This window comes from Battus philenor, unplaced genomic scaffold (genome assembly GCF_028537555.1).
Source record: "Battus philenor isolate CCGP_79_NKW_IND1 unplaced genomic scaffold, ilBatPhil1.0.hap1 SCAF_5, whole genome shotgun sequence".
Classification (NCBI taxonomy): domain Eukaryota; kingdom Metazoa; phylum Arthropoda; class Insecta; order Lepidoptera; family Papilionidae; genus Battus; species Battus philenor.
The window spans coordinates 8,630,421-8,654,034 of record NW_027181715.1 but is presented as its reverse complement, the minus strand read 5'-3'; the positions used below and the strand labels follow the sequence as shown (position 1 = coordinate 8,654,034).

Sequence of the window (23,614 nt, the reverse complement as noted above, 5' to 3'; positions counted from 1 at the left end):
CCGTGCACGGTGTTATTGCACGCTTTTAAAGTTTGGAATCTAACAACCGAATGTTAGTCGGAGCACCCATCAAATCCTTATCCGTATTGTCACTGTTAATGTTGACTTTCTTGGGATATAGTAAGGGTAGATTTTCCCCTATCTTTCCGTACAATTCTTTTAAGTTTATCCGAATATCCCCAGAGCACTAATGCCTCCGTGCAAGCAGGATTGTCAGATTACGTGACCACAGATCGATATGGGAGATCTAGCATTGCTACTCATTTAACACCACTTAAGGAAAATGAAAAGAATGAAAGAAGATATAATAAAGTAGCTTTTGAAAGATGATATAAGAAATGTACTAAAAATTATTTGAAATAAAAGTGTCTGTCAAATTATTGCACAGATTTAAGATAGGCGAACTACAACACTACACCACTCAAGGAGTACGTACAAGGTTTTAGGATTAATTCTCGCGGACGCAACTAGTCAGGCCCTCCGATATTGATATTATTTTAACAAATTATTGAACTGCGACACGTCATATTTAACGCCGAATAATATTATTAGATCTTAATTTCTTATCAAATGATCCCTAAATGTTGATATTGTATACGGTGGCCGATAATAGGAAGGTCGGCGAAATAAGACTCGCCATGTGCCAATTCTATTATTTTACCTGTATCCTACAATTTTACGTATTTTTATTTAGACAAATATATTAATACCACCAAGGCACCGACAAAGCCGATGTCAAAATAAAGTTAACATCCATAGTGGATGGAATACTAATGTAAGATTATTACATAGTAGCTGAATACAATCAGGTTTTTAATGAAAACTATTATAGTTCTTCACCGTTTAATTAGAAAAATAAAACTCAAAAATGAAGGGTTTCCTATATTTTGTCGTCTTATTTATAAATTCAATTAGCGGTTTTACTATAGATATTTGTATGATAGCTATGTTCACGGTACGATAGCCTAGACTGTCTGACGATCGAGTGCAATGAGTTACGGTGCTGTCTTTATGAACAACAGTAAGAGCAATAACTATGATAAAATGTATACGTTATAACTTTTTATAACTGTTAAGAAAAGCAAAATTAGCCATTTTAACATGAGCTTTGGAATTATCGTCCATCTTAACTTTAACGTGTTTAAAGTTACAGTAACTAATTACATAGTTAATTGGATAGTAGATTCAAAATAGATGATATTAATCATGATAGTTATTTTTTTATTTATAGGACAATAGATCGTATTTTTGTAAAGATTTTTATATATAAATAACATGGCATTAAAAAAAGCATAATAATGTTTTTGTCAAAAATATCAATAGCACTTGCATGTTTTATATGTACACATTTTCATATAGGAACTTATTGTTCAATTTCATGTTTATAAAGTAGTTTTTTTGCACTTGTTATTTTATGGTTATCAACAACTTATGTTATTTACGTTATAAGTAAATGAGACAAATGCAAGGAACAGAATAGCAAACAAGCATGGCCAAAGTGTGTAACACTATGGTAAAATCGACTTAAGTAAAAAAGCACAGCCTAAAATTTTCTGCTGTCAATGTCAATTCAAATTGTGATTCTGGTTATAACATTGCGTACTCAAACATATTTATATTAAATTAGTTTTTTTCATTAAAAATACACAGGAAAAAATTAAAATCATAATGAATTTTACTCCAGAACTAACCGCGTTTCAGGGCGTTATACTGTCTGCAGACAACATAAATTCATTTTCTAATTTAACGGCGAGAGGAGGTATAAAATACTAGAGTTCATTTTGAGCTATGAAAAAAAATACTAAGTCCGTAATAAACGTTAATTATTTAATTTTGGTTAAATTAATAGTGAATAATTTGTCATGTCTTAAACAAAACTATAAAAGCGGTTGTAAGTCCGGTGCTATTGTTTTAATAGTACCCGGGTAAAGTTTTTTTTATACTTTACTATAACATTATATTTCAGGCAATGAAGGGGCAATTGAAGAAGTAATCCAATGTATAAAGAACTTTTTGGTGAAAGAAAAGTATGCAAATAATAATTCACTGTTAGAAAATGCTATTACAACCACACGAAAATTTGCATTCTACATAATTTTAAATGCTGATCTACCAATATTACAAAGCATGGTAGAAAAGGATGGAATAGATTTTCTAATTTGGACAATACCTACTGTGCCAAAATGTTTAATGTGTGAAATAATGTGGAATATTCATATGGATAAATTTATTTATGAAGTCATTGCTTTCTGCAGTCCTGAACTTAGTCTTGAGGTGGCAGAATCATTTACTTATCATATGAAATACATTAACCCTATGGAGAGTGCAGATAAAGTTAAAATTGTTACAGCAGCATGTTACAAGCAAATATGCAGACTAAACTTCTTTAATGTCAATATCAATTTAATAAATTTGGCATTTAATGTTTTCCAAAAGTGCTTAAAATATTTTTCTAGCCCTCCCAATCTTGGAAGGTTGGAGGGTCTAAACCAAAATCAGTTGTACAGATACATAGGAGAAAGTCTATATAAATTACTTCTTTTACTGTATGAATGTTTTGAAGAATTTCATAGTACACAAACATTTCAACTCCACAAAGACATAAATATTTATATGTTAACATATAATGAGGAAAGTGTTAACAATAAAATTGATATTAAAACAGCAGAAAGCAAGGATGAGGTCTCTGAATGTTTAAATAAATGCCATGAGGCTTTGTTAGATGTGTCAAAAGAACTGGTAATGGGGGTTAGCGTTGATATATTTTGCACATGGTGTGAATTTGAAGAGAAAGGAAAAAATATGCAACAAACAATCGGAGAACTTTGTTACAAATTACGTAATAGGCTTGTCAATAGTGAAAGTGTTGCCAATCATCCACTTGTTGAAATGCTTACACAAATTTCCTGTAAGCCAGTGGAGGTGTCAGATATTATTAACACTACCAGCACAGCAGTCATTATTGAAAACATTGAAAATGACCTTGACAAGTCTCTGTGGATCCAAGGACTATTAAAAAAAAATGATATCTGTCAAGACTTGTCTCTAGTGAAAACCTTAACTTCAAATTTGAATTTTCTAAAAGAAGATGATTTCTTTAACTTGTACAATATATGTATTGGACATTTGAATAATTTTACTGAAAATGAGGAAGCAGTAAAACTATTAGCTATAAAAACATTTCAGTTTTGTGATATAGAAACCAAACATAACATAATCAAAAATACTTTTACTCAAAATTGTTTTTCGGACGAATTAGAAACAGTAGAATTTAATAACATGATGACAGAAATATTTAATAAATTAATAGCAACTCCTGATGAAGATTTGTCTATAATTTTAACAATATTCATTCAAAGTCCTCAAAAAGTCTATCAAAAAATATTTTATTTGGCAACTGAAAATGCACAGCAATGTTTAATCATGGGAAGTATAATGAAATATTTAAGTAAATATTCAAATTTTTATTACACTCAAGATACTGAAGCATGTGTTATTAGAACTGCGCAAAATATTATTGCACATGATCTAGATTCTGAAAAAAGACAAAAACATTTTATTAATTTCATGAAGCTTATGAAAACTGATAACATAATTCCTGGAGCCAAGATTCTTCTCCTAATAATTATGCCAAATCTCCATGAGGCAATGTTACATATGAAATTAATTAATATCCATATTCACATAAATATGTTAACAAAGATCTACGATTTAAAAGAATTAGTGGAATACAGAGCTCCTATGTTGGCCATGATGGCACAAGTGTTGGATGTCGTTCGTTGGAAAATTCACACTTTTAATGCTCTTAGTCCATCATGTTTAGAATTAGCAATTGAATTGCAAACATCAATAATTAATACTTATGAAACTAATATTCCAGGTAAGAATATTCAAAGTCTAAACATTATATTTGTAATTAATGAATAAGACCTTTTACCAAGAAATTTAGCAAGAGGCAAACACCATTGAGCATAGGTTTACAAACTGTTATTGGTCCACTGCCTTTTACAAAATAGTTAATCATGTTAATTACAGGTTTTTGTATTGGTTATTTTCATTTTTTTTTAAATTATTTGCACTGAAAAAAAATTTCATCAACCCATCTGAAATATTTTTTATAACGTAAGTTATTTTATAATGCCTCATTTTCTTGTGGACCTGCTATTGCACCCATGACAGCAATCAATTAAATCAATCCAATAAATTACTACAAAGGGTAACATATGTCAAAACTTCCTCCATGCGTGTTTCTGACTAGTGAGGATCTTGGCCCTACTTGGAAAGTTTATGGCGCTATGTCGTGTCATTTACACTCACTTTGCATAATCTCATGTAAATCACATTGCCTTTTGTGTGCAATTATAAAATTAATAGTGAAAAGACAAGGTTAATAAAAAATGGAGAAAAAATGCCTATAAATGTTGTAAATACAACTCTTGAATATGAGAAAGAGTGTATTTATTTAGGACGTAAAATATCATTTGAATTTTGTATGGATTAGTAATTTGAGCAAAGAATAAAATTTACATTGAACAAGTATTGGTCAACAAAAGAAGTGTTTAACAGAGGCTTACCAGTTAAATTAAAATCCAATCAAAATTAAAATCCAAAAAATGATATCTTGAATGTTGCGGGAGAATTCATGGTCAAGCTCAGCCAGAAAAAGGGAACCCTGAAATAAGATGGAGGATACTTATATCGCTTCAGCCGACCCTTACATTAATTAATAAGAAAATATTAACACAATTTAGTTAATGCAAAGAAATTAAAACTGAAACTGTGAAATTGCAAATTATTGTAATTATCATGAAATGTAAGATATAGCTTAATAATAATAATTACATAAAATCCATTTCGGCAGTTTTTAACATGCCATACAAATATATATTAAGTTGTATACCTAAGTACCATTGTTTATAAATATGCTTAATGAACACCTTTACAGTTTCACCTTACCCTTGTTTGTGGAATATCGTCAAATCTGTTCTTACCTAATCTCTGCCTGACTCTGTGAATGGAATATTTCTACCAAATCTCAAGCATCTTAGAACTTATGATTTTAGAGATAATGCATGTGTGTGTAAGCCAATACATAGGATGGATATCACATATAAATAGATTATTATTTAAATAATTGGTTAACTGTTTTCTCTGAACAGTATATGTATTTAATTTAATATTTTATTGTTTTCAGAAAAGGAATTGTTATGGTTGAAAAGTAAATTGAGGAAAAAAAATCCATTCAATATGTACTACTACAGAATTTTGTTTACCCCATCTGGGGTAACATACTTAGAAACATTAACAGGTCTACATGTAAATGAAGGGGTAGATGTTAATAAGTTAACATTTTGCATGTCAAAAGTGAGTTTTTTTTTTTAATTTTTCTACTCACCTTTGATTTGTTACTATAGGCATTTTTCTTTAATGTATATATACATATATATGTATATATATATATATAAGTGTATATATATATATATATATATATTATATGTACATGATTTATGTGTTATATATACCAACCCAGGTTTTTTTTATAATACTTGTATTTCATTATTTGTTATAAGCAAGGATTGAATGCATTAAAACCTAAACTTTAAGTGTTAGTTTGTTATGAAAAATACTTTTAAAAAATATTTTGGGAACAGATCTGTGCAACAGCTAATACTTACTTGTGCAAGTGAAAGGAAAAACTACACTTGCCTATCCATTGGTAAAGATTGCTAAAATACTTTTTTAAAATTTTATGTTTTCTATTTCAATGAAACTACCTTCATAATTTCTTGTACAACTTGAAGTATAGGTGTATCATTTCCATGCTTAGTGTAGTTAGTGAAATTTAAGCAACATAAAAAAGTTATAAAAAAATGTTTTCAGATCTTATGTTCTACAATTTTGAATGAATGGTATCTATTGTGGGAAAGTATGTCAATGTTTAATAACACAGAAAAGATAGATATATTTCATAATGCATTAGTTTTAATATCTACTGCGGAAAAGAATAATCACACAGCTGTTACTTGGGCGTGCTTATTGCATTGCTACAGAAATTTTCTTCAATTAATGAGGGTAAGTTTTATAATAAATTAAACTTAACAACGTAATCAAAAAAGTAAATATAATAAAAAAATTGTTTTAATATGATGTTGAATGTTATTTATAAAAGAAAATGCCCAGAGCAAAATATTCATTGTCTCTTAATACAAATCTTCATATTGTTTGTGCCTAGTACACTGTTGAATGTGGGAGAAAAGCAATTTATTGGATGATCATTTGAAACTGTTTTCTTGGATAACATTACAAATACATGTATTTACACTGATTATATTATGTCCTCCCCTTTTTATCTATCTAACCAGTACTAACTAATACAGTCTTATATTGTTGTCATATAGAGGTTTATAATTAGAATAATATTGCAAAGAACAACATCCAAATGTTCACTTTTTTAAGTGTTTTATTTTTCTTATTAAATTTATGCAATATTTGTTTTTAAATAATTAACTTATTTTTAGTAATTTATATCACCAGTTATGTCTTTGATTTTATAAACTGAACTGCTTTTGATTTTGAAAAGGGTAATATTAGAAATTTCAAAGAAATTTCTAGAAGTTTAATAAATGTAGGCTACAGTTCTTCCAGATGCAAATTTTTAAGGCCCAAGTATTCATTTATAAACATTAAAGTACAAAACCATCTAATAATTATTTTCAGTACAAATACATATCTGAACCTGTGAGAGACCAACAAGTGATTGCGGTGGTTGCTAAAATAGTCAAATTAGTAAATGCAATAGATGACACAGACATAGAAGAATTCCAATCATTGTCATTACCACTTTTGGGCTACATTGCTGAAAGAAGAAATGATTACACAATTAATATACCTAATTTCATAGGGGACAGCATCAAAAGTCCTACATTTGCATGTTTAATACAGAACATCTTTATGATGGACACTACTTAAGCTTTTCTAATTTTAAAAAATTATAATCACTTTTCTTTAATACAGTTTTATTTGTATTATTCATATTATTCATACATACTGCGAGCGATATGTAATTCATGATACAATGGACTTATTATTTTGTTAATGTGTGACAGACTGAGTATATTGTAAATTAAATAATTTATTTCGATTTCTAACAGCATAATTTTAAGAATCGGTTTCGGGTTTAATTAATTACCTGGGAACATGTAAAAGGGAAAAACTTAGTGTAAATAATAATTTTACCTCAAATCATTTGTAGAATAAATTTAAATGGTTTGTACTTGAAAATTTACATCAACTATTTAGTTAATCATATTGTTGCAAGTATACAGTAAACTATTTAGTTTACTGTATACTTGCAACAATATGATTAATGGATCAGATGGATAAATGACATACACATATTATACAAGCTAAAAGAGTTTCTTTACTGTAATTCACTTATAAGGAAAACTAAATTATATCCTTTACAGCATGGTTGCTTATTAAGCCTAGAGGCCACTCGGGCAAATCATGAACTGATGGCGGGCCGGCCGCTAGAAGTATAGGTAATTAAAGACAATAAAGAATTGATAATAATTTATTAAAATCGAAAAAGAATTTATAAATTTGAAGCGTGGCACTGCATAGTGCTTACAATAATGTTTCGTATATTTTACATAACAGATACAAAATTTAATTTTGAGTAATTTTAATTTAAATTCAATTAATAAATGCATAAATTACCATGTGTTTTTACTTTAAGTTTTTAACACTAAACTAACCTTACCTACAGTTAGAAATTTACAGGAAATCAATATCAGGTAAAAAGAGGGTCTACCCAACACGGAAAAACATGACAAGGGGTCTATGACACAAAAAAAGTTTGGGCAACTCTGCTCTACAGCATAGGAATCACAATTGATGTTTTGCAGAAAAGTTAGAGAGTAGTTTCTAAGAAAGAAATTATGCAATAGCATTTTTATCGGAATTTGAATCTAATCATTTGTTATTGCTCTTGGCTTGAAGATTGGATAAATATTAAGAAAAACATTAAACTTCAAGATAATTGTTATGATTGCTTTATTTTGATAGTATATCAGTTATAAAGTAGATAATTGAGTAATATATAAACTCATTACATAATTAGAAGAATAATTTTTAAAATATTATGAATTACTTTTTCCAAAACTGCCACAGTAGTATCCTAACTGTTGGCACATCTGACAAAGATCTTTTTTATGTTCTTGACGAATGTTTGATTGCCTTATATCAGAAGGAAGTAGTTCTCTCTGAAAAAAAATTGCTATTTAAATTCTTGTTAAAATTAATAATTTATTATTTGAATAAAACATGCTAATATAACTTTAAACATACCTGACTATGTGCATAAACATGGTTCTTGCATCGGTTGCATATTTGATACCGGTTTGGCCAACAAAGTCTGCTAGACCATGAACGACCACATGCTGAACATTTATACTGTCCAAATAGTGGTTTTACTTTTGTACAAGGCTTTGGTTTATGTACATGTTGGGTCTGTAAATAGAATATATATATATATATATATATATATATATATATATATACATAATATTATTATTATATAATTTTTTATTATTTATTATGCAAATATTATATAAGAGAATAATTTTAATATAATATTGAACGATTCCCCTATCCTCTAATAATACGAGTTGCTTTTTATATTTACGCACAAAGATTCATTTAAATCATCGTAATTCAGTTGAAACATCTACATGTTTTTCCACGCCTAATTAGTAAAATAGATGTCCGTTTTCGACAGATAGTGTTCAAATATTTTAACATATTACTAAACTATTAACGTGTACAAACTCTAGATTTATCAAATGAATTCTTAGAAAAAATCTTTGAAACTTACCCTGTTGCGGCTTCTAACATCGCTGCTACCACCCTCTAAAAACTATACATAAATTATGAATAAAACTTTGATATCAATAAAAACTTGATTTTTTTATATTATGAACATAAAGAAACTTACCTCACATGACCAAATACAACCCATATTATATGTTTAAACTTCAATTAAGGTTTAGTAATTGATACTTTTAAATGTTTGTGCTATATGAGACCACTATATACTTAATGTTGTTATCAAAAAGATATTCTATAAACTATAGATTCACGTTAAGTAGTAACTTGAGACAGCGGTATGTCTTTACAAACATCGCCAAACTAAAACTATCGAGTAAGTAATTCATAGTTGTAAAGGACAGGACATCCCCACTTTTTCACTCGTATGTTGCCATAATAATTTCATTATCAAAAATTATAACTGATTACAAAGAAAGTTATACGAGTATGCTTCCATTTATTAAGTGCTTGCTCTTAAATTTATATATTTCATTGCAAAACAACTGCGACTATTCATAAATCTATAAAAAAAAACATTTTAAGAAAAATATTTACTAATGCAATATGTTGATCAATTATATTAAAAAACCACCAAGCAATGGTTTTAAATTAACAAAAAGCATCATCAGTCTTCATATGTTTTTTCGTATTAGAGCCTTAAAATAATAATAGCGGATTATAGAATGTATGAACATTTAAGACCATAACCTCCATAATCTCTAATATAATAATGGTGTCCAAAATATCATTTTGTGCTAGTTTAACTAACACTATTATTCAAGATTTTGTGCATTAATCGGTTAATGTTTAAAATCGAAGTAGTTTAATTTTAGTTACGTTTATAAAACTCTTGTCGAAATGTCCGTAAAGATAATATAACATAAAAAGTTTTCATATTATACATAGACATAATGACATGTTTAAGATTAATTACTAACATTTGTCACACTGTAACAAAACTAAGTAATCTATGTTAGCTTTGTTTAAGTGAAATTATGATCTGGTTAACATTACTTGATTCCTTATGTAGTTGTGACGAAGTTAAACAAAAACCAGACGATGATTTTCCTAGTGCCGAACAAATATGGGGAATGATCGGAGTTATGTTGGCTACGGTTGGTTGTTGGATTATTTATTGTAAGGTAAATAAATAATTGCAATAACATTGCAGCTTATGTAGTGTTTGACAAATTTTTACTCCTTCAACTCATCCCGTCTTCTATCAGTATCTATTTAGTTAAGATATATATATATATACACATATAATAACGTAGCGTTTATTAAGTCAATAACCATTCATTTTTGATTTAGCAAAAGAAAGCAGAAACTAATCAATTTTTAAATGTAATCTATATTATCACCAATCATTTGATACAATTACTCATTACAGGGTAAACATAAAAGACTAGTGTGCTTACTTTAACCTTGAGTTATCACTGTGAGCTGGATAGGAAATGATGAATAAAATAAAACAAAGTAATAAAATATGTTATATTTAATAAAAATATAAAGTCTTTTATTCAAATATGGCAATTTATATAAAATATCTATATTAATTTAATAATATCCATTCCCCATTAAAGCTAACTATAAATATATAATAAAGGAATTTAACATATGATTAATTTATAAAATTTTAATTAAAAGGTATTATTCAAAAAGCATACTTGTTCTTCAGAAAGAAATTTAGAATTATCTTGAAGCATATATTTTTGCTCATCATTCACTTGGCCCTTCTTCAAGAGATGTACCAGAATATATTGATAAGGAAAAACAGGTACATTGTGATGGAAGAAGAAACGAAGCTTGACTCTTTCTATTATTTTCATGTCAACAAAACAATAATCAGCAGAACAACAGCTGCCTGGTGTTCTAAAACAAAAACAAAACATGTCAGAGCTATGTAATGAGATAACAAACATAAACTTTCAAAAATGCATTTTAAATAAGGCTATAATTTTATATGTTAACATTTGATTTTGATATACAATTACAACAGGCATTTATTCACCAGATTGTTTATGTGTTAGTAGTGAAAAGTTGAGGTACTAAATAAATATGTGTGAAGGCCTTAAGTGCACCATAACAGTTCAAATTTATTATCATAATTTTTTTTATTCTCTATGACAATAATACACAACTACACAAGCTGAGTGTGCTGTACAAAATACAACCATAGGTTTACTTATCTAAAAAATGTTAATCTATAATACACAGGCACACACCAGGTGCTGTGTTAACCCAAAAAAATTAAATAAAAAAGACTTATTGTTAAGACAACTGGTCAAAGAATAGACACTATTATAGTTTGATACGCTGATGGACATCCATTCATAAATGTTCAACTATTTATTAAATTTGCTAAGTGGCTATTGTTCTTGCAAGAGCTAGTGTCTCAACAGTAGAAACATTAGAGGGATCATTTAAAAATAAATAGTAAACAATTCCGCCAAAGAAATCAACAGTACAGATACAGGCTTAAAAGGGTTAAATGTATAACTGATTTACCATACATTCATGCCTTTGCTATTTAAAGTGATCACTCTGAAAACTGTCCCAATAATTTATTTTTTCTCTTGGAATGTGATAGGCCGATTATGTCCAGTACAAAGATTGCAGGGTCAGAGTGTTTACTATAAACTTTAACTTTGTTAATTGACTTTGATCATTATTTGCAAATTTGATAATTAATTTTAATATTCAATAAACCATATTTTGAAAACACTTCTTCCTATATTGTCATCATAGTCATTTCAGCCTACAGACATCCACTGCAAGACATAGGCTGGGGGGCTACAGATTTCTTTGGGGAACATACCATAATCATGTGGTTTAGAATGGTATGATATGACCCATACTCTGGAAACTTATTTATGAGTAGTAGTAATCCTATACAATTAATGCACAAATTTATATATACATTAGTTGGCAGCAAATGAGCTATATTTTGCTATCAATTAATAACCCTTTAAAGCTTTTATACCTATTCCAATCATCCTGTGTATCTTATAATTACATAGAGGTAAATATAATAAAAGTAAAAAGTATAAATAATGTAATATATACCAGAAATTATGTTACCTTGGATCATATGTTAGTGTTTTTGCTTTCAGAGACTTGAAAATCATCTGGTAGTACTGTCTATATTTTTTTCTCATGATAAGGACGATTTGCTTTCCTTCAAAGGGATATTTGGCACCTGGAGCTTGCAACTCCAAATGCCAATACACTGCTGCTTTTGCAACTTCAACATTAGTTGCATCTAGTTCTACGATTTTAGGATGTTTTAACCACTCGTACATGTCTTCCTGTGGAAGAAAATTATTGCACATAACATATAGCACTCGAGTAGCCTGATGCCTGTGATGAAGCATTCGAAGAATGAGGCAGCATTCTATAGGGTAACCATCGCCGGACTCGGAGGTGCTTTAACGTGATCGCGGCGATATGAAGGGTTTTTTTTAGCTAGATTAAAGTCTACTCTGATGCAAAATGAGAGCCGCTTGATTGCGGTAACCACCTTGCTGAGGCAAGAAGTCAAAAAGACTAATAATACGACTATATCCTATAATCTAATCAAAAACCAATTAAGAAAAATATTTGGTCGTACCTTTTTTTTAATATTTTCAGTCAATTAGACATTTGCAATACCAACTATTAAGTTAGGAAAACCAACAACAGCAATCATAAATCAATTAAGATGATATCATTAATGCTATATATACTTGATATTGTAGTTTTTAGTTTGTTTAATTTTCTAATAAATAGTTCAAAGGGAAGATGATAGATTTGAAGCCAAATATATGCTAGCTAAATATAGCTATGGCTACAATATGGACATATGTAGTATTATCAAAGTTATATATGAATATTGTTTCAATGGATAACTAATATATAAAACAACTATTTCTGAAATCTACCTGTGCAGGTGTAGTGTTGTCTCACTCGCACAACTAGATATAGTCAATTCTCCATATAGCTAACTCATTTTCTTCATGGAATCTTTTTGATACATAAGTGCTTCTCTTTGTGACACTTTTACTTTAGGTAATCAAAGTTCAGAATATCGCTATAAACTGAACTTTGTTAATGAGACATTAAAGTTCCTTAGTAATGCTAATTACATAATAAAAATTAAAAACATGTACTTACACGTAAAAACTTCTTGCATCGAAAACTATCATATATGAAGCTGATGTGTAATAACCATTTGCCAGTGGCAAGCGAGCAGACCATCATTCCCGTGAACGTATCATTTGGTAGAACAGTAATAAAATGTGTTGCCATCATTTCCATTTTCGTATTTTCCGCAACCACGCCACCCAATTCATTGATCATTGCCACAATTCGATCACGGTCCTGGAAGTCACGTACTATTAAAAGAATTCAGCAATAACTAAGTTGTACCTAATGAAATTGGTTGTACATCTTTTTCTATAATAATAAACATAGCTTGAAATTATATAAAATAAAAAACAACATATAAATAAGGTAAATAGATACGACAAGGGATTAAGCTCTTAATATGACCAGAGGTGACACAGATGGCTAAGAAAAAGTGAAGATAACCATTTCCAGGACCGAATTAAGACTCAAAAAGGGTAATAAGGAGGGACTACAAAGGGAAGGGTTTTTTTTTAGTAATGTGAAATGTTTGGTGTCGTATTTTACATACAGTTTTTAACTTCAGCTTAAACTTTCATTCGAAATGCGTTTGGTATTCCAATTTAAGGTTACTTGAGAAAGTTGGACCTGGTCTCATTGGTTTGTTACCAACATCAGTGATTTTCGGCAGAAGTTCTGAAGCTATCATTACTACATTTTATACAGAGAAAATCGAAAAGCCTATGGAAATGTTACCTTTAACTTACATGAATAAATTCAGATAACATGAAAACTTTCTTGTCGCATGCACAAATTAAATTCTGTTTCATTTTCCATGATTCTTCTGATGCTCCACTGGGAGAATTATAATCACTATCTGTAATTTTTTAAGTATTAATTTTTAAATTACTCATTATTGTTAAAGGTATTTTATAATGCTATATTTGGTAAAATATACCTGAGGTAGTTTCAGGAAATGTGGCCCTTACAGTGCTTGTAACAGTTTTAGAATTGATGGGGGCATAATTGTTTGATTTCTTTTTATGTCTATAATTTTCAATATATTTACGGAATGGCAAATATTGTGACGTTTTCGCTTTGCTTGTTTCAATCCAGTTTCGAAAGCTAACCTTTTTTGGAGTGCTATGTTTGCTGGAAGTCCTTAAAAAAACATATGTTAATTGTTTACTTTTCTCTTTAGATAATAAAAAATAATATCACATAACCCATGGAAGTAAATGCTATAAATAGATGGATCCAAAGCTTGCTGATAACCAATATAGCCAGAAATTAGTACCTATAGCATTAAATCAATTATAGCCTTTATCATGTTAGTATAAGCTTTAAGTAGACCTTGTAATGCAGGTTGACATCGGACATGCCAAAATTTTGATATAACTCACTCGCTGCCTATTTTGGACAAAAATGACTTAAATGGACTGGATTTCGGAGTTTCTTTATCCTCGACTTTTCGGCATTCTATTTCTTGATAAATATCTTCTATAGACCAACCAATTTGGCGCCGAACAACTTTCGGCTTTCTAATTTTTTCAATTACAGGGGCAAAATCAACACAATCTTCTCCTCTATCATAAAATGCCCTAACCAATTTAAAATGGGCTTCTTTCAAATGTTCCAAATACATTAATTTTTCTGAACTAATTTCATGACACATGGGGCATACAAAATGCTGTAATTTTACATTGGTTGTACATTTATTTAGATGAATAACATAGTCATCATAATTATCATATTTTTTCTCACATAGCACACATGGTATGTTTACTTGAGCAGATTGATTTGATACATGTAAACTTGACTTTGTAGGGGTTATTGGTGGAGTAATATCAGTAGCAACTAAAGTCTCATCACTCCCACTTCCAGATCCAATCCCAGAACCTGTACCTGAAGTCTGCAGCTCATTGTGTTCAATCGTACAAGTAACATTGCAAGTATGTGCACCATAATTGTTGTATGATTGGCTACAATACACACATTTAACCGAATCTATGTCACTGTCAGTTTCATCACTTATTTCTTCAATGGTTTTTAAGTGGGTTTCATTATGATAGTCCCTGATATTATTTTGTTCATTCTCACCTTCAGTGATTCCATTATCAGAATGTATATGAAATTCTTGATTGTAAAAGTCATCCAAGCGTGGAGATGATTTTTTTTCTAATTGTTCTTCTGTAATAAAAAAGCAAGTTATAACTATACTATGTTATTTGAAGTAGTTAATGTGTAATAAAATTATTGACTTAAATATAGAAAGCTTACCTGAATTTTTCTGGAGCAACTCATTAGTTCTTTCACATTGGAGTTTAAATAAATAAGCAGTGCTTAAGTTTTCCACACATGTTGTACACACCCGATCTGACAAACCATCCCCTTCAAATATCTAAAATTAATTCCAATACACCATTGCAGCTAAGTAATATAATTTGTATTATAATTACATATATTTAGATCAGGAAAAAGTTTTTATATTTAATAGTGAAATTTTGTAGCAAAATGTCATTGCTTGAATAATTATCCAATTGGGTTTGCTATCACAATAAAATTATATTTTTTATACACTAAAATCATAATGTCACATAGGTTTTTACTATTTTTTGTTGCAAAAAAGTGAAATGTTTGTTAATGAGTATAATATTATATCACAGCACTAAAATTATCTGTTACATTTATACATTTTGTGCAGTCTCATCTCTGTTCAGTAGCACAAATTTGAATCAAGTTAAAAAGACTGGATACAGAAAACAATCATGATATTTGGCGCCCTACATGCCGACTAAAAGAAATCTTATGAAGAGTATGGGAAAAAATTCATGACTACAACATGTAATAAGCCAAACTCCAAAGACAACAATGAGGAGAGGATATACACAGTGAAACTAAAAGAGCACTATTCTTCATGACTTTTACTACTAGGACAAAACTTCAATTTGGATTTAGATCTAATACTAACAAGTGATCAAACTCAAGCAAGAAAATAGAATTAATCAAAAGAAAGGTTGCAGTAATTTGTAATGATAACATCCAAACCACACACATCTTCTAAGACTCCACAGATATTGATTAAACTTAGTTAAGAAGTGTTAACAGATCCACTACATAGCACTTACTTTACAATGGAAGTCATAGTTTTTTTATCATTGATTAGACTACCGTCCCTATTTTAAGAAAATCATTATTTCTCTATTGTTCTCTTTAATATGTAGGTATTTCATAATGTACCCCATTTGCTTTTTTCTCTCTCTCACTATAAAGCCATAAAGATTCAGCGCCCAAGAAGTTGTTTGGAAACATACACTCTCAGACCTAAAGTTAATATGACTACCTTAAGTCTAGATAGTCATATTAAAAACAAAAGAGGACTCTCAAAATTACTAACAGCAATATTATATCAAAACATAGAAAACATCTATTGGGATAATGTTACTATTTACAAAACACAGTAGTATGACTATTTCAAAATCAAAACAAACTAACAGTACAGAAGGTGAAAGAGGATAAGATGTTTCTCCTAATAAAATTAATATTACTTGAGCATATCCTTGAAACATGTATACAATTCGATCCTATTATGTCAAATGTTTGGCATACAAACTTATAAACATTGCAACATAATTGACATAAAAATTAACATGTGCATGCCTATTACATTGGTAGTATTTATTGACATAAGCAACCACTATGAAGGCATAAATAGGTTACGGATGTATGAAGCAAGCAATACAGAAAAGTTATATGTTTAAAAGTTATATAATATACCAAATGCTTGTCCTTTAGAGTGAAGTAATAAGCACTATGAGAAATTATTTTACGTTAAATAGCGATACAGGGTAATGACTGATTAGTATGGTTGTATGTACAAATAACGGAGATAAATTTACCTGGACGTTAGCAAAAGCCATTACCATATCTGATAATTTAATAGAACCATCATCATCAAAAATGGAACAAAACTCCCCAAGTTTTAAGCACAACCTACATTTTTGAAACGTTTTTGTCATACTTGTTTCTTATTTACACGATGTTTTTGTATGAGTATGAGCTAAAACGATATTCTACGGTGCACACAAAAATAAACAAACATGCATTCCAACTATATATTTTAAATTACAACGATTAACGTGACATTGACACATTATATGACGCTACTTTAAATGCTTTTTAAATTATAAAATTCCGTGTCTGTAGCTGTAAGCCATAGAGCCATGATCAAATATTATTATATAGATATTAAAAAAGTCGAATCGGTCAAAACATGTAAAAATTAAGTTTTTACTAAGTACGTAATAAATTAAAAATATTATTTTTTAATTTCTGGAACGTCGATCACTTAGTGAATATAGAGTTACATGATAAAGGGTAATGGTGTTTTTTAATTTGATTTTCATTTTGAGCAATACTGTATTTTTTGTGCTGGGAATTATTTATCATCAGCTAGACATCCCGCTAGTTTCAAGACATATGTTATATTTAAAGATATAAGTTGTACTCATATAGTAATAATTTATACTTCAAAACGGTGAAATACGGCTATCACAACTTTTGACATAAACTATAGAAAGGAATATGACATTAGCAGAATTAAGACAATCCACGAAACGTAAACAATTATTTATTTTAATACGAAGCGTGATCGCTACAAGGTGATATACTGAAACTTAAAGGAATATTATTAACCTTGAATAATTTATAAAAATATTTTAACCATGCAACCCGAGTTACATACGAATACACATTTTTATGAAAAACCTTTCCCTATTTTCGCGAAACCGAAAATAATTGGTTACATTGGTTACGAAAATGTTATGTTTGCTAAAACAATTCAAAATAAAAAAGTTTACATAGATTTAAATCTACACATAGATAAAGCTATAAGAAAACCACCGGAATTAGATGTAAAATTGACAGAACTACTCAAGTTTTTATTACAACATGAAATGCGATTAAAACTTCGTCCTGGAAGAGTTTTGGACGATGCTCATTTTTTTTGTTATCGTGGTTTATTAACGTGTATAAGTTGCACCCCATATGAAAGGAAAGAAGGGTGGAAGATAGTTGCTGTGCTTTTCAAGGGTAACATTTATTTATGTGCAAGAGATACTGATGAAAAGAAGAAAAAGAAACTGGCTATGACAGAAAAAGAAATACAATTTACATCATGGGGATACAAATTTGAACAGTCTGTTTTATCTGGTAATATTCAACTTAAATCATTATATGATTAATGAATGTGGAAGATTAAGGCATAGAATAAATGTATAAGTTCAAATTTTGGTAACTAACGAAAAGATATATCAAGTATACAATATTTTAAAAATTGTTATTGCTTCTTGATTCTCTTTTTTTTTCAGAATCTCCTTACGAGGATCCCAATCCTGACTTACCTGTAGATGAAAATAAAGAATTTTCACTAGTTTTTAAAACAAATTTAAATAATCATAGCATAGTATATGGTGCAGAAATGGATGGTATTCGTATAGACAAAAATCTTGACCAAACACAACCTGATGAAAATGTTGGTTTTGAAAATATTATAGAATACTTGTTAAGTAAAGAGTTCATTGAGGTTAAAACTAATAGACATATCGAATTTCCAAATCAGGAAAGAAATTTTAGGTAACAGTTATTATTATCAAAATTTTAAATATTATCAATTTATTTTCAGTCATTTGCTAGATTGAAAAATAATTAATTATTTTGGTCCAAGTTTACTTTAATAATTTATGTGATGGACCTTGAAAATGCTAGAGAGTGTAAGCATTTATTAATTATGAAAGCTAATTTTTTGAGTGAGACATATTTATGGGTTTATTATAACTGCATTTAACAATTGTAAGTCTAACTGTATCTAAGTTATATTTTTGTTCTTAGTTGCCAAGTATCCTTTTATATTTGAGTTAAATATTTTCTGAAGTAAATATTAGCACTTGGTTTTTATTTCATGACCTTATTTGACATATGTATGGTTTAATTTTTATTACTCACTGTACATCCAACTTCTTAAACACTGAGAATTATTTACAAATCATAATAATTAGAGTAATTTTCAATAGTTATAAATATTATAAATTTACTAAAATAATTTTTTCAGATTGTTTAAAACTAAGAAATGGTGGTGTCAATCATTTCTTGCTGGTGTGAACACAATCTTATGTGGTTTTCGAAATGATGATGGAATTGTGGAAGAATTGAAGGTTTTCAATGTAAATGACCTTCCAAAAATATCCAGGGTAAGCTTTAGTATATAAGTATTGCAAATTATTGAGGCAATAAAATATAGTCTGCAAATTATATGTGTGTTAGACCTGGCAAACACTGAGACATAAAATTTTATTGTTGTAATAGAAGTAAACTATTTCTATCAGTAACAATCATTGAATTTCATCATTAAGTTTCATTCTGTCCAATTTTTTGTCATAAATTACATTATGTACCAAAAAAACGACAAGGAGGAAACTATTTTTGAGATTTTAACAATTAATATGTTTTATTTTATTTGTATTAAAAAGTACTTAATAACATAGAAATAGTATATAATTTATCATAATTTAATTTTAACTTTTTCAACTTTTATTTGGATGGTGTAATAAAGACAAAAACCTTTTTATCTATGTGCCCGGCATTATACCGTTAACTTCTTCTTTTACAGAAATACTGGGACCCAAGTGTTTGTTTCAATTTTCTAGAAACGTTTTTAACTTATGTAAAAAGATGTTTATCAAGAGAAATAAAACAAAAATATGGATCAGATGCATACCGTAACTTACTTTCATTACCTTTAATTAGCTTGCATTTTGAATGGAGACCAGGCTTACCAGTGCAAACAACAAACAATTATGTTTATGCAGATGATCCTATATTACCTGAATGGTTTGTTGAAAATTTTATGAAAAATGTACAATATTGTAAGTAAATATTTTAATAAATCAAATAACATTTACTACATAAAGCATGGTGTTATTAATTTATTATTGTCCAACATTCATTCTTTGTGTGTTAATTTAGTTTGGTGAGACATATGCACGTGACAACAGAATTGTCGGAAAAAATTTAAGAATTTAAAATGTCATTTTTATTTTAAGTATTGACACGAATTGTAAACCTTAACAATTCAATATGTAGATAAATAAATTATATAGTTGATGTTACTTATGGTTGTTATATGTGTACAAAAATGCGTTCCTATTTTTGTGTAAGAAAAGAACAGATAGCCAGATGGCGTCTTAAACATCTTGAGTCGACCAGTCGCAGACCTAGTCAGTAGACTACGGAATTGCAACCGCAGCGAAAAACGTCCATACACACAGGGTGGATTAGACGACCTTTTTAAAGTCCATGGAAGTGGATTCAATTGTTCAGGAAGTCGTTAAATGGGTGCAGGGCAAAACCAGTCATCGCGGCGATGCTTAAAGGCGGCCTGCGACTTGCTGTTGGCGTCTATTAGCTAATATGATGATGATGACGAAGTGTAGAAAAGTTTTATTATAAATCCGTTTAGAAAAATGGCATCGCCAAAACACTTTTCAACTTATCGATCCTGTAAAAAGGAAACCAGAAAGGAGATGTCCACCTTTTACTGTATTTAACTTTCTATGATGTAAATACATAGGGTGCCAGAACTCATATCATCAGAATACTAAGTCCATAAACTTGATAATTTTGTGCCAAAAATTTGCATTGACAAATTTCCAAACTTTAATCTATAATCTGTTTCGATTCACCTTAAATGTAGTTGGAACGAAGAGGAAGATTTTAAAGTAATAAGGCAAATACTATGGTACCATTTATTATCACTGCATAGCAAATGGTGTAAATCAACATCCATAAGACTAATTAACAACATGGATACTTTACCTAAATTATAAGTATTAAATCTTATATTATTTTAATACATTTTAAAAAATTAAAACAATAATATTAACGGAACAACGTAATTGTAGTAAAATGTACAGTGTCATGAATTTTTATACAGGCTAATTTAAAATTTATTTACATAACAATTATTTTCATTTAGTAACAAAATCTCCATCATACTATTGATAATTGCGTTCAAATTCTTTTAAGCGATATAAATAATAGTAATAATAATGTTCATTGAGACAAAGCATTATGTTACAAAGGAATAACAATTTTAAATTAATTTTTTTTCTACAATGATGTCAGTAATAATTTTTTCTCTTAAAAAATTTCATGCTACAAAACAATAAAAAAATTACTAGTATGCATATAAATGCAAAATTACTATTAGTAATTTTTTTAAGCTTTAAAAATTGTCGCTGTGCCTTTAGAAAAACCTATAATGCTAATTTTTATATAAAATTTATATAAAAATCAAAGGCTTAATTTGCTCTTCAATAAGACCCCGCTTAACAGTTTTGGTTTAGCACTTTTATTTCAACCGGGGAATTCCCCGAAATTGTGCGCAGCTCTAGGTTTCTAAATATGTAAATATATAATCCCAAAAAGTGTGGTTGTGTTTCTTGTTTACTGCTGTGCAGAACAGACGCATTTTTGGAATTTGAAACATTTATTGACATTGCTGTAAGTATAAATTTACATAATACGTTTAATACAGTTTTATCGTGGGTGATAATGAAAATGTAAGTAATTAGAAGATTAGAAGAAACGTCAATCTCAAATTGGTGCTGCATTGAATTTGGCAACTTCAACAATCAGGACAACCATTGTGAATGACTTAACAATTCTTAAAAGTTAGAGAAAATACTTATGTCGTATTATGCTCTACTTTGATGCAACGTATTTTACGCGTTGAGCGAGGTCTTACTGTATTATTTTTTTATGAAACACGAAATATTTTTAATTTGTAAATAACATTAAATAAAATCGTCCGAATTTTGTCGAATTCATTATTTAATATAATGACATTTAGCCTCCAAATTTTATTAATAATTTTGTTGTATATTTTTTTACCTTGATAGTTGAATTTCTTTGTAGCGAAATAAGTTTTTGGCCAATAGTTTGCACATATATATCTTCATCCTCGTACATGTTTTAATGATAAAATATATTTCCTTATATCATTTCACAAAGGACGTTAACTTAAGAGAATTTTAAATTAACAAAATTGTTTATATATCTAAACAAATTCAGGGAATATTAACTTTACACTGAATTTACGAACGCATTGTTTTTTTTTTAATATTTTTGATACAGATATGTCTTGAAAAAGTTAGTACGATTAAACCCAATAAAAATAAATTTCTCACTAGCGACACTATGTTTATGATGAAAAACCTTATACATTTCATGAATTCATTGACATGTACCTTAAAAATTACCGATACGTTTTTATATTTCTTTTGACATACATAACAATGTAACAAAAAGTGATGGTTTGGGCCTTATAACCTTAATAAACTCTTGGTATTTAAAACGTATAATATGAAAGGTATGATGGATGTTACTGGCGTGATAATGCATTACATCAAAGTAACACAAAAATGAAATATTTACACTCTTAATTACAATAATGTACACTAACAATAATTAGGTACAAATTATTTGGTAAGTTGCACCAAATTGGAATAAACATACCAGTTTTATGATGGAGTATATCTACGCCGCGAGACAATATCTTTTCAAAATTATTTCCTTCAAGGTGAAAATATTTACAAACTTTATTACAGTCTTCGGTTTCACTTATATAAATGTATGTAATATCCCTGTCAAATCAGTGTCTCATTTGTACTCTAATCCTTACAATCGTTTTTAGCATTCGAAGGTAGGTATGTATAGCATATCCAATAAGTAGGCACAAATACAAGAAATCAATTACAAATTATCATCCTGAATCATTAACGAAAACAATACAATATATTTAAGAAAATTAACAATATATTATAACAATATTATTATTACATCGCAATTAATTTAATATACAAAATAAAAATAAAAGGTGGCAAAAACATATTCATAATCGATTTTAAAATTTAATGTCATCGCGAATGAATTTAGCTGGGATGTTTGTTTCCTAAGGCTGACCTTGAATTTACATTTCGATGTTGACGTCAGCGCGAAGAAATGTATGCTGTAGTTTTATTCTTAGAGAAAATTAAAAGCAGTGTTTTCAATACATAATATTTACAAAAACAATCAATATTGCAGTTTCGCAACCAAATAAATAAATTTAATTTGATGCATCCTTTTGATGGGGCTTAAATATTTTTTATTGTTATTATATTTTTACATTTATATTGGAAAACTATTGTGTTAATAAAGTGACAAAATTTTTTAAATAATTTTCTTTATGTGTCGGTGATGAGACAGTTGTACGAAAGTTATTTTATAATAATTGATGGAATTCTTGTTTACCTATTTATCGTAGTTAACAAAAACATCAGCCACAAATAAATTATTAGTGACGTAAAATACTAAGATGTCCTAGTGATTTTTTTACTCTATACCAGTTTACAGTATCAATAACAAATGTGCGGATAAGATTTTACTTTCATTCTAGTTTATTTTGTTTATTTTATTGACATCAGCGCTATATGTTTCAAATTCAATTTGCTAGTGTAACTCAAGAGCTCCATTATAATGGCTTCAGTTCTGAGATGATAGTTTTTAGGTCGGCCTTGTTATTGAATCTAAGATTAATACTTAA

The 23,614-nt window shown here is 28.9% G+C and overlaps 4 protein-coding genes across 5 annotated transcripts; 2 read left to right on the top strand and 2 right to left on the bottom strand.

Annotated features, from left to right (window-relative positions):
• The first annotated feature begins 1,588 nt into the window (after positions 1-1,588).
• On the top strand, positions 1,589-7,013 carry LOC137929567 (uncharacterized). Of its 2 annotated transcripts, none has more exons than XM_068772580.1 (5): positions 1,589-1,759; positions 2,351-3,880; positions 5,195-5,364; positions 5,881-6,072; positions 6,718-7,013. In XM_068772580.1, the coding sequence occupies exons 1-5, from the start codon at positions 1,669-1,671 to the stop codon at positions 6,967-6,969; spliced, it is 2,235 nt and encodes a 744-aa protein (XP_068628681.1). In that variant the 5' UTR covers positions 1,589-1,668; the 3' UTR covers positions 6,970-7,013. The 2 variants fall into 2 exon arrangements, with proteins under 2 accessions (XP_068628681.1, XP_068628680.1); XM_068772579.1 differs by having other exon boundaries at positions 1,967-3,880.
• Positions 7,014-7,612: 599 nt separating this feature from the next.
• On the bottom strand, positions 7,613-9,184 carry LOC137929757 (zinc finger CCHC domain-containing protein 24-like). Its single transcript, XM_068772846.1, has 4 exons — positions 8,996-9,184; positions 8,876-8,917; positions 8,350-8,511; positions 7,613-8,264 (listed from the first exon to the last, which is right to left on the bottom strand). The coding sequence occupies exons 1-4, from the start codon at positions 9,017-9,019 to the stop codon at positions 8,142-8,144; spliced, it is 351 nt and encodes a 116-aa protein (XP_068628947.1). The 5' UTR covers positions 9,020-9,184; the 3' UTR covers positions 7,613-8,141.
• Positions 9,185-10,391: 1,207 nt separating this feature from the next.
• Positions 10,392-17,078, bottom strand: LOC137929597 (uncharacterized). Its single transcript, XM_068772621.1, has 8 exons — positions 16,872-17,078; positions 15,253-15,373; positions 14,376-15,162; positions 13,931-14,133; positions 13,740-13,849; positions 13,021-13,227; positions 11,950-12,176; positions 10,392-10,740 (listed from the first exon to the last, which is right to left on the bottom strand). Exons 1-8 carry the CDS (start codon positions 16,989-16,991, stop codon positions 10,509-10,511), a joined length of 2,007 nt encoding a protein of 668 aa, XP_068628722.1. The 5' UTR covers positions 16,992-17,078; the 3' UTR covers positions 10,392-10,508.
• A 499-nt stretch (positions 17,079-17,577) lies between these two features.
• Positions 17,578-19,912, top strand: LOC137929730 (decapping and exoribonuclease protein-like). The gene is made up of 4 exons (XM_068772802.1): positions 17,578-18,183; positions 18,342-18,606; positions 19,082-19,220; positions 19,640-19,912. Exons 1-4 carry the CDS (start codon positions 17,697-17,699, stop codon positions 19,901-19,903), a joined length of 1,155 nt encoding a protein of 384 aa, XP_068628903.1. The 5' UTR covers positions 17,578-17,696; the 3' UTR covers positions 19,904-19,912.
• Positions 19,913-23,614: the final 3,702 nt, after the last annotated feature.